Source organism: Haliotis asinina, chromosome 2 (assembly GCF_037392515.1).
Source record: "Haliotis asinina isolate JCU_RB_2024 chromosome 2, JCU_Hal_asi_v2, whole genome shotgun sequence".
In the NCBI taxonomy this organism is placed as follows: Eukaryota; Metazoa; Mollusca; class Gastropoda; order Lepetellida; family Haliotidae; genus Haliotis; species Haliotis asinina.
In genome coordinates this window covers 48,212,797-48,229,854 of record NC_090281.1, presented here as the reverse complement: position 1 = coordinate 48,229,854, position 17,058 = coordinate 48,212,797, and the positions used below count along the sequence as shown (strand labels likewise).

The 17,058-nt window shown below is 41.2% G+C and overlaps 1 protein-coding gene across 1 annotated transcript; it reads right to left on the bottom strand.

The window, feature by feature from the left end:
• Positions 1-3,125: 3,125 nt before the first annotated feature.
• Positions 3,126-15,711, bottom strand: LOC137271859 (perlwapin-like). Its single transcript, XM_067804251.1, has 6 exons — positions 15,673-15,711; positions 15,119-15,205; positions 8,105-8,143; positions 5,101-5,185; positions 3,977-4,186; positions 3,126-3,364 (listed from the first exon to the last, which is right to left on the bottom strand). Exons 1-6 carry the CDS (start codon positions 15,709-15,711, stop codon positions 3,126-3,128), a joined length of 699 nt encoding a protein of 232 aa, XP_067660352.1.
• Between the last annotated feature and the right edge of the window lie 1,347 nt (positions 15,712-17,058).

Here is a 17,058-nt window from a genome sequence, read left to right as displayed (position 1 = left end):
GAATGCAAATTCATGGAAGGGAGATAACTGTAAATCCAGTTTTCTGGTCGTCAGCATATCTAGTGAGAACTCCCAAAAGATTTTGTTCCCGTGCTTCAAACATTTCAAAATTAACATTTAGGTGCTTGGTAAGATAAATGTGTTGTTCACTGGTCCCTCGGGACCCATGGTCCACAGTAAGCAAACAGTACGCACTTGGGATACTATGAAAAGTGTCAACCAAATCCATCTCAACCAAGCCTCGCCTCAGCATGGACTGCTGACCAAGTCAACCATGTCAGCTCGTCTGACCACCCGATCCCGTTAGTCGTCTCTCACGACAAGCATAGTCGCCTTTTATGGCAAGCATGGGTTGCTGAAGGCCTATTCTACCCCGGAACCTTCACGGTTCACACGAAAAGGGAGGAATATACATATAGTAATTCTATATTAATCAAAACAGATGGAACACGATATGCAAACAGAGTAATAGACAATTGTATACGTGTTTTGTTTGTTAGTTTATTATTTAACACCACACCCAGCGACATTCTAGTTATATAGCAGCGGTCGATAAATAATCGAATGTGGATCAGACAATCCAATGATTGACATCATGCACATTTGTCTACGGAATTGGGATACGATGACGTGTCAACCAAGTCAGCGAGTCTGACAATCCGATCCCGTTAGTCGCATCTTACGACGAGCATGGGCAGTTGAAGATAATAATGATAATATGCACTAGCTGAGCGCCTGGTATCCAACCAGCTGCTCAGTGGCACTTTTACGGGGTCAGTGAAAGACTGTTGTCCGTTGTTTCTTGAAAACGTCCAGTGAAGTGCAGGACTGTCAGGAAGAGAGTTCCAGAGAATAGGAGCATCTGTTGAGAAGGCTCTGGTCATGATGGCTGTCTTGGAGTCTGGCATCGAGAGTTGGCAATTGCTCTGTGATCTGAGAGTTTTGTTTGGTTGGTAGAGATGGTCTGTGGGATACTGTGGTGATTGAGGATCGTTCAGGATGGCGTAGGTGATAACAGGACTTTGCACTTGCCCCGTTTATGGACAGGAAGCCAGTACAAGAGGTTCGGTTCTGGTGTATTGTGCTGGTGCGACTTCGTTTTTGTTACCAGTTGCGCAGCTCTATTTTGAACTCGTTGGAGACTGTTGATGGAGGTTCTTACGGAAATCAGTACAGTAGTCGAGTCGAATCCATTTTCTGCTGGGTATGTTTGAACAAGCTCATTTGTCACATGTAATTCGTTGCGAGGCAGGAAGGAGAGTCTTAGAAACTCTTAGAGGCCAAGCTGCCAAACACGGTCACTTTTCCGAGTACTCTTTCGCCCCAAGTTGCTTAACTTTACCTGAATTGTGACCTGAAGACAATGCACCACATGACACCACTTGTGGGATTGGATGTTTCACCAGAGTATAGTAGCCCGCAGTCAACTAAGATGTAAATTCTACTTTAGGTACGTGGGTTGTGATGGCACATTTACCGCTGGTCTTTAGTGGGATGAAGAGGGAGGTATGATTCCCGTTTGACATGTTGGTCAGGTCAGGGATTATTAGGGGCAGGTGATGGTTCAAGGCTGATTCAAGGCGTTGGTTGCAGATCGAGGTCTAAATGATACAGAGAAGAAGGTTATGTCGACTTGCATGTCTGGGCAATTGTTGAGGTTAAGGAAGACGTGAATCAGATACGCGATCTCCGTTTGGGCCCAGGAGGGTAAGGATTGATAGCTTGTTTGGTGAATGTGAATGTTCTGCCAGTCTATGGTAGGAACTGAAGTGTATGCTGATGTGATTATTGTTTAAAGCTGCGCTTAGTTTAAAGGTTTGTCCATCTATACGACGGCAATCTGTAAAAATAATCGAATCTGGACACGGCAATCCAGTGACTGACATTATGGGAGTCGCTCTTCGCCATTGGGATTTGATGACCATCCGACCCCCTTAGACGCCTCTTACAAGCGTGGCTGCTGACGATCAGTCACACCCGGAGCTTCACGGGTTGATAGTGCTAGAGAGCTTTCAGTAAACATTACTGTTGATTCTCTTGGTGGCGATGCGGAGAGGACATCTAGGGCAGTTGGTTTTCTTTTCTCTTTCGGTGGTAAATATTCTTGGTTGTTTTTCCGATACTGTAGATAAAGTTTAAAGTACAAAAAATGTGTTGTCGACGTTTCTGTTGAAGGCAACGGACGATACTATGAAAGCGTGATGGTTAGGACGGTTGGAGACTTCAGTTATCAGAGACTGGGGATCTCATGGATGGATCTGTTCGTACGGGTCTGTTTTATTAAGCTGCCTGAAAGTAAACAGTTCCTCCGGAATACACAGGAAGATAGGTATGATCCATGTGGATCATTTCCTCGCCCACCGAGTCAGAAAACCAATCTGACGTGCCTCTGACGACACACACGTGAGTGGGTATACTTATACGCGCTTTTAGCAATGTTACAGCAATATATGGCGCAGGATAAGAGAAATGGATTTCACTCATTGTACCACGTGGGGAATCGAACCCGGGTATTTGGCATGATGACTCGAACACGCAATCAGGCTGACACACAACCGAATAATGGCCGAATTTGTCACATGTACGACACATTTGCAAAACTGACACATATTTATTCAGGACATAAAAGTCAAATAGGAAAATAAATTAATTTATTATCGACCAGAACGTACAACAGCTATATTTGTAGTTGTCTTTGGAATGAGTGAGTGAGTGAGTATGGTTTTATGCCGCTTTTAGCAATATTCCAGCAATACCACGGCGGGGGCCAGAAATGGGCTTCGCACATAGTACCCATGTGGGGTATCGAACCCGGGTCTTCGATGTGAGGAGCGAACGCTTTATTCCCACCAACCACTTCTCTTCGGAAATCCTGACGCTCCGGACATCTGTTTACACTCTCAGCATCATACACACGTTCGTACAACAATCTATATGGATTACTCGGGAAGGTACGTATCAAATGTATCAAATATATATACTGTGTGACACAACAAAACATCTCATTTTGATGAGACTGGTAAAGATAACTGTCCAGGAATAGTGTTTTCCACGACATTTACTTGAGTGTGGATTTTGGTTAAACCAAGAAGCCATCGTCCCCTGTTGAAGTCTCTTCTCTGAGGTCAAGACATCGTCTCCTGCCTGGCAGTCGGCCTCGTGCACCGGCGGGGAAGTTCCCACAATCTGCCGTTTGAAGATCGGCGTGACAGCCAGTGGAAACATGGTTCGGAGCAGACGCTTCCACAGGTAGTCTGGCAGCACTTGGTGCGTCCGGGACAACCGTGGTCATTAAGGCACTGGACATCGCAGTTCAGGCTCTCACGTGCATACCAGGGACAGAAGCCGGGCTTAGTACGCTGACCTGAAAAATATGACAATTTGAAACGTCAGATGATTATTATTAGTTTGTTTTTCAGATTACATGAAACTGAACCAGAGAGAGGTAAAGTGATCCTGGCACTGTCTGGTTAGAAATGTCCAGACCAGACAGAGAATATCACTTCTCTACGGAAGCGCTGTCTAGTCAAAACCAGGAAAGAACCAAAGAAAGATTCCTCAAATTTAAAATCATCTGCATTACCCAGTGTGATAAGGTATGTGCTCCCGGCGGAGAACCAAGGCACGCTCCTGATCTGCGTCAAGAGACTAGGGCGTACCTAATCAAGGGCACTAAGGGATCAGGAGGTAACAAACCGACGGCACCAACAGATCAGGAGGTGACACACCAAGGACGCCGAGAACATGGGGAGTCTGGTTATTTCAGTTATTGTATACACTGACTGATTGCAGATATTGGCTGTCACATATACACGACGCTGTGGCTTTTGAGAGAGTCGCGCCACAAAAGATCAACTCTGGGCAGATTTGGTGAATGACTTCACCTGGTCTGCTTTCATTGCTGTACCGTCCATATTCAATTTCGAAAAGTTTCAACTTTCATCACGTAATGAAAATGGTGATCATAATTATCAACCATTGGGAGAGATAGCATACTTACGTCGTCTGTGAACTCCCCTGCACGTGTGGCCACATCCGTTGTAACAACATTTTCTGCCTCGTGTACAATCCTCATCACGTCTGCACTGCTCCACACACGGCCCAGATCTTCCCGGCAGCACCGTCGGGCACGTCCCTACACTTCGACGCTCGATGGATGATACTTCTCGGCCAATGTCCTCGGATTCTGTCAGGAGAAATTAGGAGAGCATGTATCCAGCTGGTGGGTTTCGGGTTCGATTCCCACATCGGAACAACGTGTGAAGCCCAATTCTGGGGTCCCTCGCCCTGATATTGCTGAAATATTGCTAAAAGCGGCGTAAAAACCCAAGTCACGATCACTCACTCACCATTATCCATTTGGCTTCCATGGCGATATCACTAACATCAACCAGAGCTAATGACACCTTGACTTCCTATTGTAAATGTTCAGGGCTTTCTTGTTTTAAATCAGCACTGATTTATTCCTAGCGTCTAACTGTCATATATTTTCTTGTTTATTTAACAGTACATACAAACGATGAGCACCAATACATGTTGAACTGATGGCGCCTATAACCACTACTCGCCATTCTTTCGTTGACTGAGAGTCAGAGACAGAGCCAGGGAGTTCATTAGCTTTAGCTCATTGGATATATATGAAATAGGTCCTATCAGACAGCTGACTCTTTTCAGCAACTGAGGGTAGATCACCATAATTGGGATTAACAGTCCTAGTTGGATTTACACCACCCCTTCGGCCGTTGGCGATTGTAAGCAAATTTTGCCATGATTTAAAATTAGAAAATAGGTTACGTTTTAAAAATCTGGTACGTTCAAATTTACTTCGAATGTTTCGGGACTTACATATGTCCTCTCATTGTATCTAATTTTTCCAGTTCGATGGCCATTAGTCCATCGCTGAATTGTCTGGTCCAGATAGCGTGCATATCGCATGAACTTTTCTGAGTGCAGTAAATTTGTTATTTCCGACACATGTAATTTGTTTACGCATTTCTTCATCCACCCATCCATGAATCCATGGTGGACTGGAACACATAGTCACAGTACTTCTTTAACTTTTTGAAGAAAATTCCAGTTTCCAGTTACAAGTAACCTTACCGCAGGTAAACTTGTGCGTGCAGTTGTCCTCAATGCACGTGACTGGAGTTCGCACACACCGTGTTCCGGACGGACACATTTGAGTCTGAAAGAAAAAAAATGTTCCTTGAAATTTTTCTTTTTCACAACCATTGTCATTTTTATAAATTATTTCATCGTTTGGATTAATACTCTGAACAGCCAGCAGCCACAACAAGTGTAACATACAATACATCTGTACCAATAATAGCTGTAAACGAGCATGCGTAATATCATGGTTTATGATTCATACAGAGGCGCATTAGGGCACAATGTGTGAAGCCCTTTTCTGGTGTCCCCCAGCCGTAATATTGCTGGAATGTTTCTAAAAGTTGCGTAAAACCAACCCACTCACTCTCATTTGAGGAGACACTTTGAAAAATATACTTATAGTGAAAAGTAAAAGGAATCAACTGCTATAGATTTTTTCGAAAACGCTTTCTTACTTCAAACTTCAGGTAGGCTGCCACTCAATTCTGAGAACATGCTGGCTTATACAGTTAAACACGGCTGCGTCGGAGGACGGTCATCTCAATTCATATTATCTAAGCCTAAGCAAAACTTAGTTTCTGCGTATACCCTACTAAGTAACCATTTTCTGGTGCGATACATCGTTTCTCAAACTTCGACACAACAATTTTGGAATGTGTCATATAGCCAACGATGGACTGGTCTCGACTTGCTTACATTACAACATAATGTATGGTTAAATGGATATTTGCATCCATCGGGAATCATCAGCGATAATCCGATAGTAGATATACACATGTCCACATGTGGCGGTGGGGTAGCCTAGTGGTTAAAGCGTGCGCTAGTCACGCCGAAGATCCCTGTTCGATTCCCCACAGGGTTCCACTGTTCTCTGCCTCGATACTGCTGGACTATTGCTAAAAGCGATGTAAAACCATACTCACTCACTCACTCATAAGGGACATCCAGTTTAGTTGTGAATATCCGGATTAGAAATGATCTTCTTCAGCCCATACTTGAGACAACTAATGGGAACGAGTGGTCAGACTCTCTGACTTGGCTGACATATTGAGAAGATCAATGCTGGTGTTCTTGGTCACTGGATTGTCTGCTCCAGACTCGATTGTTTATACACTGCCGCCATATAGCTCGAATGTTGCTCAGTGCGGCGTTAAACAACAATCAAACACAGATACAGTTTCTTATTTGAGCCCATTACAATGATTTCGTAGCGAACTCCAAACAGGTCCACTGCCAGGACATTGCCATAGAAACAAGACTGATGCAGTAAGTGAAATTAGTTCGGTTGTCATTGGTGACCCGCGGCAATATTCAACATTCAGCTTAGTGAAAGAGGCAGCCATTTTTTTATTTGATATCTAATTGTGTTCATTGTCCCTCTCGGTTGAATACTGACTAAAGCTGGGATTGTTCAGTTACAAATTATTGTATGGGAACTACATTTTGAAATGCACTGTGTTTGTATGTGTTCGACCATCCTAGTTGTGAACTGGAAAAGATTCATCAGCTGCTGCCGAGAAACAGTATGTTATTAAAGACAGGATATACCAAAGAAAAACAAATGCGATAGAACAATTACAAAGCTGGAAACAGTCGAAGCACTGAAAACTTGAGGTCAAAACTATCATATCCGTACTCAAGATATCACAGGCGAATAAACGTCTCTTGTTTGCCATCATAATCATTATAACTTGTATGCTTCTCTCCAGGGCAATACGATCTCATGTGCGCCTCTTTGTCACCCGAGCCGGTATGTATAAAACGGCTACAAAAGGCATACATCAAACCGTATTACACGAGGGAGAAGTTCACAACGTACGTATTTTTCTTAGCGCCATGTTAAATGTACAAAATGTCATTTAATTTTCTTTTGAAATCGATAAGACAGCTACCGACTATATAGCATGTCAACAGAATAGCGTCTGCCTCACAAATGGATTTTTAAAATCAGTGAAACATTCTGACAAACTTAAAAGTACAGTGATAATGGCTAACTATGTTTAGGATGAGTGTGCGAACGATTCAATGTATAACGTAGTTTAAAGAAACCAGTGACATTCTGTAAAATAAATGTGCACATAGTGAACTCAAAACCAGATGACCGAACGGTTTTCGAACTCCGTTCACTGTATGCGTAATATTATGACGTCGTATGACTGTTAGCGAGACAGATTCTCGGTAGAGAGTTTGGCGGTTACCGTAACAGCGGGTAATATTTTTTCCAGTGGATACGGTAACCTTTCAAAGCGTCACTGACCAATGAAATTAAAGTATTTTACATGAAGGTAAGTAAAAATATACACAAATATAACATCATATACGTCGATCGTGTTACAAACACGCCCCCATGCCAGCTAGGACGAGGAGTAAGTGAAGATAGTATTATTTCTTACACCTACACGGTTAATTGGCCATGAAAAAAATCGATATACGTAGGGTATTTGTATCTTCATTTTCACAATGGTCAAATTACATTTTAATGATTTCTTTCGGTGATACATTTACTATTTGACTGACTGACGTGGTTAGAGTCATACTTACTTTTTTTAAACAGACTAAATGTGAAAGGCAGGGAAAAGCAATTTGATGGACCTATAAATCGGTATTTTTAATCAGCATATTGGGATGTTATTGACACTGACACTACTTGCAGCGCCTGAACTCACAGAACTGGTGTTCTGCGTCCTATTCTTGTATTAAGATACTTCTAAAAGCTTGCTGATTTATCTGGGTTTTATGCCGCTTTCAGCAATATTCCAGCAATATCATGCGGGAGACACCAGAAATGGTCTACAAACATTGTACCTGTGTGGGTAATCGAACCCAGGTTTTCGGCGTGACGAACGGACGCATTAACCACTAGGCTACCCCATCGTCGCCATGGCTATTTTAAAGGGATCAGGTTGTCATGCTTGGTTGTCTCACTTGGTAGACACGTCGTCGTAGTCAATTGCGTAGACTGATGCTCATGGTGCAAAAATAACCCGATACTCACACATCCTGCATCACCGTGGACCATCACAGTCAGATGACACTGAAACATGAAACGTAATTAGATATAACACTTGATGTGAGGAACGTGTAGAGGTCGTTCATTCGCAGTAAAGTCTTCGATCAGATTATTCCATTACCAAAAGGTTTATATTAGCTGCAAATTGCTACATGAATCGCGACTGTAGAATCATTGTTATGACGTGCAAGACGTCGCAACGGAACTGACTACCTCGCAGAGTTACCGCCCTTGTATCAGCCCTCACGCTCGCTGAGATCATAAAACAAAAGGCTAGTGACAGTGCCAAACCTCAAAAATCATTCGCTTTCAATGCAGCACTGAAGTGGTATGCACTGCTGCTTGAACTCAAAACCAGCGTGTCCCTAACACTATTTAAGACTACCCATCATATTTCACTGACATGAATTGTCAAACGAGTTCACTGACATGAATTGTCACAAGATTTCACTGACATGAATTCTCACAAGTATTTATAAAGTGTTTTTTTTTATCAATCTCATGGCCCACAAGCACTGAGTCTACCCTATCCATGTGCAGAGGTGCAGAGGCGTCTTGAGTCCACTTTTAGTGAGTGAGTTTAGTTTTACGCCGCACTCAGCAATATTCCAGCTATATGGCAGCGGTCTGTAAGTAATCGAGTCTCAACCAAGACAATCCAGTGATCAACAACATGAGCATCGAACGAGTCCACTTATAAAACTTGACAGTTATATGAGTGCGTGTGTACGTGCGTGTGTGTGTTTGTCCAAGAGTCTCTATCAGTGACAATGAAATTTTGTTAAACATGTTTAACACGTTTGCGGTATATGGGACCCCCTACGGCTCCAATGTTTACTCTCGCTCTTCGAAAAGACAATCGACCCGTGAAGGTCCCGGGGTTGAATAGGCCTTCAGCAACCCATGCTTGCCATAAAAGCCTCAGCTTGTCGTAAGAGGCGACTAACGGGATCGGGTGGTCCGGCTCGCTGACTTGGTTGGCACATGTCATCGGTTCCCAATTGCGCAGATCGATGCTCATGTTGTTGATCACTGGATTGTCTGGTCCAGACTCGATTATTTACAGACCGCCGCCATATAGCTGGAATATTGCTGAGTGCGGCGTAAAACTAAACTCACTAGAAAAGACAATCGCTGCTAGATATTTTACGTCCGTTTCCCGTATCTCTCAGAAGTTGTGTTGGTAACATGCTATGAACATATACAGTGCCACTTAGAAAATGGACGAAGACACGTCTTTATGGGGGGACTGTGGATTATCCCGTGATCAGTCAATCGTGACGGCGACCGTTGTGCGTTTGATTTTAGCACGTTCAATAAGGTCGCCACTGCAGTGCGGTCTGAGCCGTTCTTGGCGTTGGCCTTTTCTCTGCTTTCGTCGTACCTCCTCCGAACGTTCAATGGCGTCCGGAAAATTGTTGGAAAACAAAGGGAATGCAGAGCGGTCGCCGTCTTGCGTAAAGGGTGCCTCTCTACCACACTTAAACACAGACTTACGACAGTCGTACACCGGATGAGATGTCGCTATGAAACAAGGCTCAGTCATAAGCTGAAACCCGTGTGTTCCGCGAATGGCAATAAATGACCAAGATATATATTCAAAACAACGTAAACTCGTAGCTGCAAGGGCCTCTCGGTACACACAGTCAGTAAATATTTATATTCAGTTTCAGGTAGGTCTAGGGTCAATACCGTTAATGTCGTTAAGGTCAAAGACGTTTCGTACATAATCCCTCCCCGGGCAATGTGTACTCAGTGGTATGATAATGAGATATAATTACTTCCGGTCCTATAGAGGATACCAAATATTTATTGTGGTCACTCCCTACACCACCCTTAATCCTTATAAATGTCGTGAAAATCCGGGTTAGAATGTGTCTCAAAACCATTGATCGTCAAAAGGGGCTACTATCGGTATTGCGTAAGTCATAGATCGTTATACCACACACTGGATTCGCTAGTCCGGATTCGGGAGGGAGGGAGAGGGGCTACACGGCTGATTTCAACCCGTTTTCTCTCCTTTTTTCTGGATCCTATGTGATTTGTTTTAGACCGCTGTTCTTTACATAAATATTGCCTTAAACAACATATTGATAGCCTATTAATTAGAACTGGTTCATTTGGAGTCTACTTGTGTCTACATCTTCCCTGCTGTGTCCGATCCGAAATGATGGAGTGATCCCAGACTAAGTAAAGTTTCAGTGTTATATTCGTTACACTCCACCACTGAGTCTATCAACCCTAGTAGATGATCGCGTCAGGTAACCTTACCAATCAGTAGCGAGACGATTAAATATATTTAACCAATCGGACAACGGCTACTATTTAGGGATCGGAGGGACTTACAAAATATTGAGGTCACTGACACAGATCTCTCCACAAGCAAACATCCGCATATATCACAGTTATTTGACCTGCAGCATATACGCTTTGGGGTTCCTGTTGACACGGTTACCATTTGCTAATATTTCCGTAAGATGACATTCTTGAATATTGCCAAAAACACTATTTTCAGCAACTGCTTACTCACCCTTGTCACGTGCGCCGTGTGCATCACCAAGAAGCGATCGTACGCTAAACAGCATTTGGAATCGTTCGGGTATGAACCTTTTCGAGATAAAGAGTTCAAAAGGTATGTACGAATGTCTACATTCCCGATTTGGTAAGTTGTGTTCTGATTGGTCAATCTCAAAGCTTACCTGACGCGACCTCCCATAAGGTTTTGTCAGACTCAGTAGTGGAGTGTAACGAAATGTACAGAGGCTAAGTTTACTTAGACTAGGGGTGGTCCGATTCCTTGACTTGTGCCAGAAGTCGGTATTAAACAACAAATATGGGTATGATTCTCCCAGCGAACTAGAGTTCCGTTGAACAAAATGTGAATGTGTTCTATGGGTATCGATTTCGTCTTTCTGCTTTAGTCCTCGCCATTCCTGGAAATACACCAGACTTCCTGACCCCTCAGAAATGCGATAAAAATTATTCATTATGTTAGAATGATTTCGTTATTTCGTTTATCAGATGACCGGTGTTTGTTTGCAGACCCCAGTGGTAAAGATGTTCACGGCGATACACAGCTTTTAGTCAATGACACCAGCTCAACTGATTTTTGAAATATTTAAAATTCTTTTTTGCTATGTAAGAAACATAGCAAAAATTTTTTTTAAATATTTCAAAAATCATTTGCGCTGGTGTTGCGCTATATGACGCCGGATTGTAAACAATGGACCAGGCTACCCCGTGATTGATATCGTGAACATCGATCTGTGCAAATTGGATGGGTGCCAACCAAGCTACTCGATCACCGTTAGTCCCCTTCTACTTTAAATTTGGTTAATGAACACTAGTTCTGAATATGATCTTCACGGATAGGTTCAGTGGTATTATGCTCTGCTTAGAGTAGTTTTTAGCTTACATCTAATTAAATCTGCTCACTCTTTGCACGTGTATCAAGCTTGTAGTCGATTAAAGACTTTTATGTTCTCCTTATTTTCACAAAAAGCAACCATTATATGTCAATGAGAAAGTAATGGCGTTAATTCGAGGATGAAATGTCAGTATCATTATTGGATTAAAGCCGGGAAAAACTAACTGCCAAAATAGATCCAGCTTAGGCTCATTACAGCCACAGTGGTCGATACTATATTTGTTAAAACGCCCTCGGACACGTGAGGGTTTATAGGCAATTGTTTTGGAAAATAGTGCGATTTCGGTTTTGGATTATATGTTTTACACGTTACCTCAATGTTTATATAATCCTGGCGGAGTTTTGAGAGGAAGACCAAGGAAAGTCTATCGTGCTTATTCGTTGGGGTGTCCATGGTGGAAATGAATTTAACATGGTAGTTAGCCGCACTTGAGGCAAAAATAGCAATCCTTTGAATGCACAATTTGCAAACAGATTGCTTTCAGATGAGTTTTTTATTTCCTCTATGTTTCACTGTTAATGACTGTCTTAATGACTTCATTCTATTTGAAATATACTCTTAAAAAGTAGGGATCTTCATTTTTCTTTATTTACTATTAACCATATTTAGGAGATTTATCGGAGTCGGTCAATGTTGATATGATATTATTGAATGTTTTGAGAGTGCATCACCATTTGCACTTTCTTACAAGCATATCTATTTGGAATGTAGTCGCTTTTGAAAGATGATTGGTGTATGGCGTGTAATTTGCTTCCATTCGATTTTCATTTTAAAACAAACGACTAGAAGCAAACGCTAACAAATGTGTGATGCAAGATGAGTGTCAAAATTAATGTTCTAAGTGATTTCTCGACCTTCCTGAAAAACGTCCAAATCAAGAAAGGGACCCCCATGCACGTATATGGGGGTACTGCCTTGTGCACGTGTATATCACACGTTGTGTTTAGCTATAGGGGAGGTAATAGAGAGTCTGTCCTTGAAACGTTTCTTAACGTTTACACTTCCTATCCTTGCGCGTAGCAAGGGTTTTGTTTCGCGTGATCCCGATGGGTTGGAAAGGTTTATATTTAGATAGACTAAGTATTGACGGCTTGTTCAACCTGTTCAACAATACTCATGCGTAACCCTTTTTACATACGTCCTGTACAGTGCACTGATATAGACGGAATATGCCTTCAGCAAGTGTTCGACACAAACTATCAAATTGAGATAGTTTTCATTTGACGTTACCTATAACACTTTAAGTAAGAATTGTTTTAAATCAGTTAGATATATTAAACAAGCAGTTTCTTCATTATGTCGAGAAACATCTGAAACTATCACACAGTCATTGTATAACTGTCACCGTGCTGCTGATATAGATTGAAAAAACACCTCCCAACTGGCTTGGAAACTAAACAGTTAACGCTAATACTGACCACATTGTTTGGATTCAAAGACAAGAATAACAATTCACTAGCTCTATGATTATTGGAACCAAGTCTATTCTCGATAGATTTAAAGCTTTCATGCAACGCAAAACACAACTGGTGCAGATTCTGATACATTTGGACATCCTCTTACGGTCACAAAGTATTAAAGATGGAAATTTAACTTTTTAAAGTAGAAAAAACCCCAAAAAAACAACGCGATGAAAAATATCCTGCGAAATCAAACTATTGACTAATTTCACGCTAACTGGGGTGTTTGGATAAAAAGGCCATAAGCAGGAGCAGTCTTGGATGTGTACACAAAGTAGTAAATAATCTACTAGTTACATAAAAACCCATGTTGATTGTGATAGGCCTTACTTATTTAGAAGGAAAGACTTAAAAGAGACTCTATCAAACAGCAATATTATTGTTATTCAAATGTTAACTATGTTTCCCTGATTTCTGGTTTTCTTAACACTTGTTCTTTAGGAATCATGTATAAACGAAAATATGTAATAATCTTTAATAGAAATAAGCACCACTTTGCGTATGACATCAGCAAAACTACATATGGCAGGAAATAAAGGAGCTATACGCATTATGTGATACAGTCAAAGATGTTATTAATTTAATGTCATGATGTGATTAAAACTTCCACATTTGATGAGATAAAAGGAGTACTTGATAACCTAAATTGGATTATAACAATATATTTTATGTCAACGAGAGATTACGTTTGATTTTGCAGCACTTTGAGCCGTGTATTACGACATGGCTGCTGGTTTACCATAAACAAGGTGCCTAAACATGTACTCTTCTTCATACACGGGGATATTTTCAGACACTGCGTATAGCTTTGACATTATGATACTTCCCTTCGCTGGTTAAATGTCTGATGCTTTATCAAAAAATAAAGTTCATTCTGGCTTTGGTGTAATAAAGTATAGTTTTCTGATGAACTAATATAGTTCGAGGTTAAGAAATACAACTGACTGTAAAGGTCGCCAAGACCTAACGTAATAAATTCGGAAGGTGTTTCCGTAGTGAGTGAGTGAGTGAGTGAGTGAGTTTACTTTCCCGCAGCTTTTAACAATATTTCAGCAGTATAACGGCGGGGTCACCAGAAACACGCTTCAGATATTGTGCTCATGTACGGAATCGAATCATGATCTTTGCCATCACGACCCAACGCTTCAACCATTGTTCTTCCCCAACGCCCCTGGCAGAAGAGAACAGGACAGACTAGTATAAACAGGTAGTAATTGTCTCTGTACGATATTTAATCGGCGGTGGGGTTGCCTAGTGCTTTTAAAAGGGGCGTAAAAGTAAACTCACTCGTACACTAAATAAGAAAAGGATGATCTCCGACTAAACAGTAAAGGCAAAAGATGTGAAGGCCATTTGATGTCCAAATGTCCAAAACATGGTTCCTCTTCTAAGTCGTCCGATTCACAAAAGTCACCTGCTCATGCAGGTATGACGTAAAGGAATTGTCAAGTCTTAATTTCATCGGAATGTCCATCTATTGTCTTGCGAAATGGTTCTCTGTAACTAAGTTCTGTCGGAGTGGGCAGGTTGTTAAAACCTACTTGACGTCACGACAAAGACCCGGGTTTGATTGCCCACAAGGAAATAATGCCTGAAGCCAATTTGAAATTCTCCAGAGGCATTTAGAAGTTTGTGTAGCAAGACTAGCCCAGAAACGTCGTGATAGAAAAAAATAAAGAAGTTGTTATTCATAATTTTTGTCTTGTGTTCTTAAACCTTACTCAACTTGGGATCTCTGTCAGTATACCGAAACTGTTTTTTCTCCGTGTTACGTTCCATATTCAAACGAAAATATTGTACCATATAAAGCTACTGTGGGAAATATCCTCTTTATTTCAAACGATTTGATACAGGAATTGAGTATGTTCCGAAACTCCAATCAGCGCCTGCACCAAAGGAATGCGCTACAGTTCGTGTTAGATAGTACATCGTGCGTGTTAATATTGTCCAAAAAATTACCAACCGTAAATGTTTTGTACAAAATATTTGTACTTTTTAAATCAAAATTATTTTCAAAATATGTACGTCACCTGTTAAATAATACCCAAAACAGGTGTACCTTTTCAGTTTAAATTGGGGTACCTTACACAGTACCTATAATTAACACGTACACTCCCAACGTTGATAGGTTTGGCACTTGAACACTTATTGGACGACGTAAGTGCAGTGCTTAAGAGTCTCTCAGTTCGGTCCCAGTGCTGGGGGCAAGTATAATTTCACATTATGTATATGTAAATGGGTAGATAGGCTAAGGTTCCAGAACTTGCTGTTTAATCGTTCAGAAGTTCAGCTCTTCATAAACCTCCGAAGTGTTACTTGAACATTACGAAGACATTGGCAAAATTTACCTGGAATTAATAAAATTACCTTTTGTTATAAGCCGTAGTTTGAGTCAGTTGAGATTAAATATAGGACATCTGTAGAAAAGATTTACCCAGGTTTCACTACCCTCAGAAACAAAGTCCGTTTGATCTTAAGGGGGAAAAACTGTGAAAAGTATTTGAATGATGATGATGCCAGTGGTGACACCATGTGTTTAAAATGTGGTGAGAATATAGTTTTCCACGACCATTATTTGAAAATATTTATGTTACGACATCAACAGTATTGATACACAATTTCATGAAATAAACATTCTCAGAACGTATATAGTTGGAGATCTTACCACGAGTCCCAGAGCGAAGTTGTTGTACCACGTGACCATCGCGCAGCCTTAAGTCGAATAATTCTTCAGCTCCCTCTCCAGTGGTCAGAGTGAAGAACGGACATCTACCATCATCTTATATAGACCTTTAGTACCGAGAGAAAGCGCGGGGGTGGGATCAGTTTATGCAAACGTCACCTATATTATTTCTTGTTAAAATATGCTACTATAATCTCGAGAGAACGCGGTTAAGCATAATTCTCTTACGCCACGCTTTATTTCGGTTTTTCGTTAAGACGTATTGGAGGGCCTTACAGAATGGCTTGTTTCCGTTTCATAAGCTTGGGCGCTTGTTTGTTTGTTATTTCACGTCGCTCTCAGCAATACTCTAGCTCCGTGGCGGCTTGACGCATGCCTTTCATACAATTCTTTGAAGGAACATAAGAAAACACGGCTATACATGTCCATGGTCTTCTGAATTGTTCCGTGTCGCCTACGGTGTTTCATATACACCCTTTAATCTTCGAACCCGTGAGTAGAACTGACACGCTGAATGACTACAAATACGTATACAGTTCAACAACTGAAGGTATTTGGAAAAATACTTTTCATTCATTAACAGTATATTTTCAAACCTTAAAACATCACTACATACCGAAACACTAGCTAGTACCCTCTCCAGTTCCAGACTGTATTATTCCAGTTTCCATATTGTATTAACTTTGTTCATGCCAAACCGGATGTTTATCGGAAGCACTACGAGTTTTTCGCTGCACACTGTGTAACCTCTAATTTCACCATACAACAGGATTTCGGTATTACCAATTATTCACCCATTAATTCTCACCAACTTTGAATTAAATCTAATACATGTCGGTCATCTATCAAACGGTACCAATGCCCTAGTGTTTGTTGGAGTCTTCCTGTCTCGGCCTAGTTAAAAACTAAAACTTGGAGTGTGTAAACTGATGTGAGAGTCATTTCGTCTACAAGTTGCAATGCTTTCTCAATCACATTTTATGCTTAGTATAAAACTAAATATTGGAATGTGTAAAATGATGTGAGAGTCGTTTCGTCTACAAGTTGCAGTGCTTTGTCGATCTCATTTTATGTCTAAACTTGTTTCGTAATTTCATTTTAGCATATAAAATCTAAATATTCGGGGGAAGAATCCAACCTAAATGCATTTACAATAATTATCCATTTTGTGAATGGAGCATTGGGCAATGTCCGATTGTGTCCATCAGCTAGCGTAACGCCCCATTCTATGCACTACTGCAATACTTAACATGTCGCAGTCTGTGGAGTTAACAGTTATATTTGTTACACTACTTTAGCACCGTATCTTGTGTTATTCAAGCAGCTAGTACCGAATGTGATTTACAGCTGAATTAGATCAGATCGGCA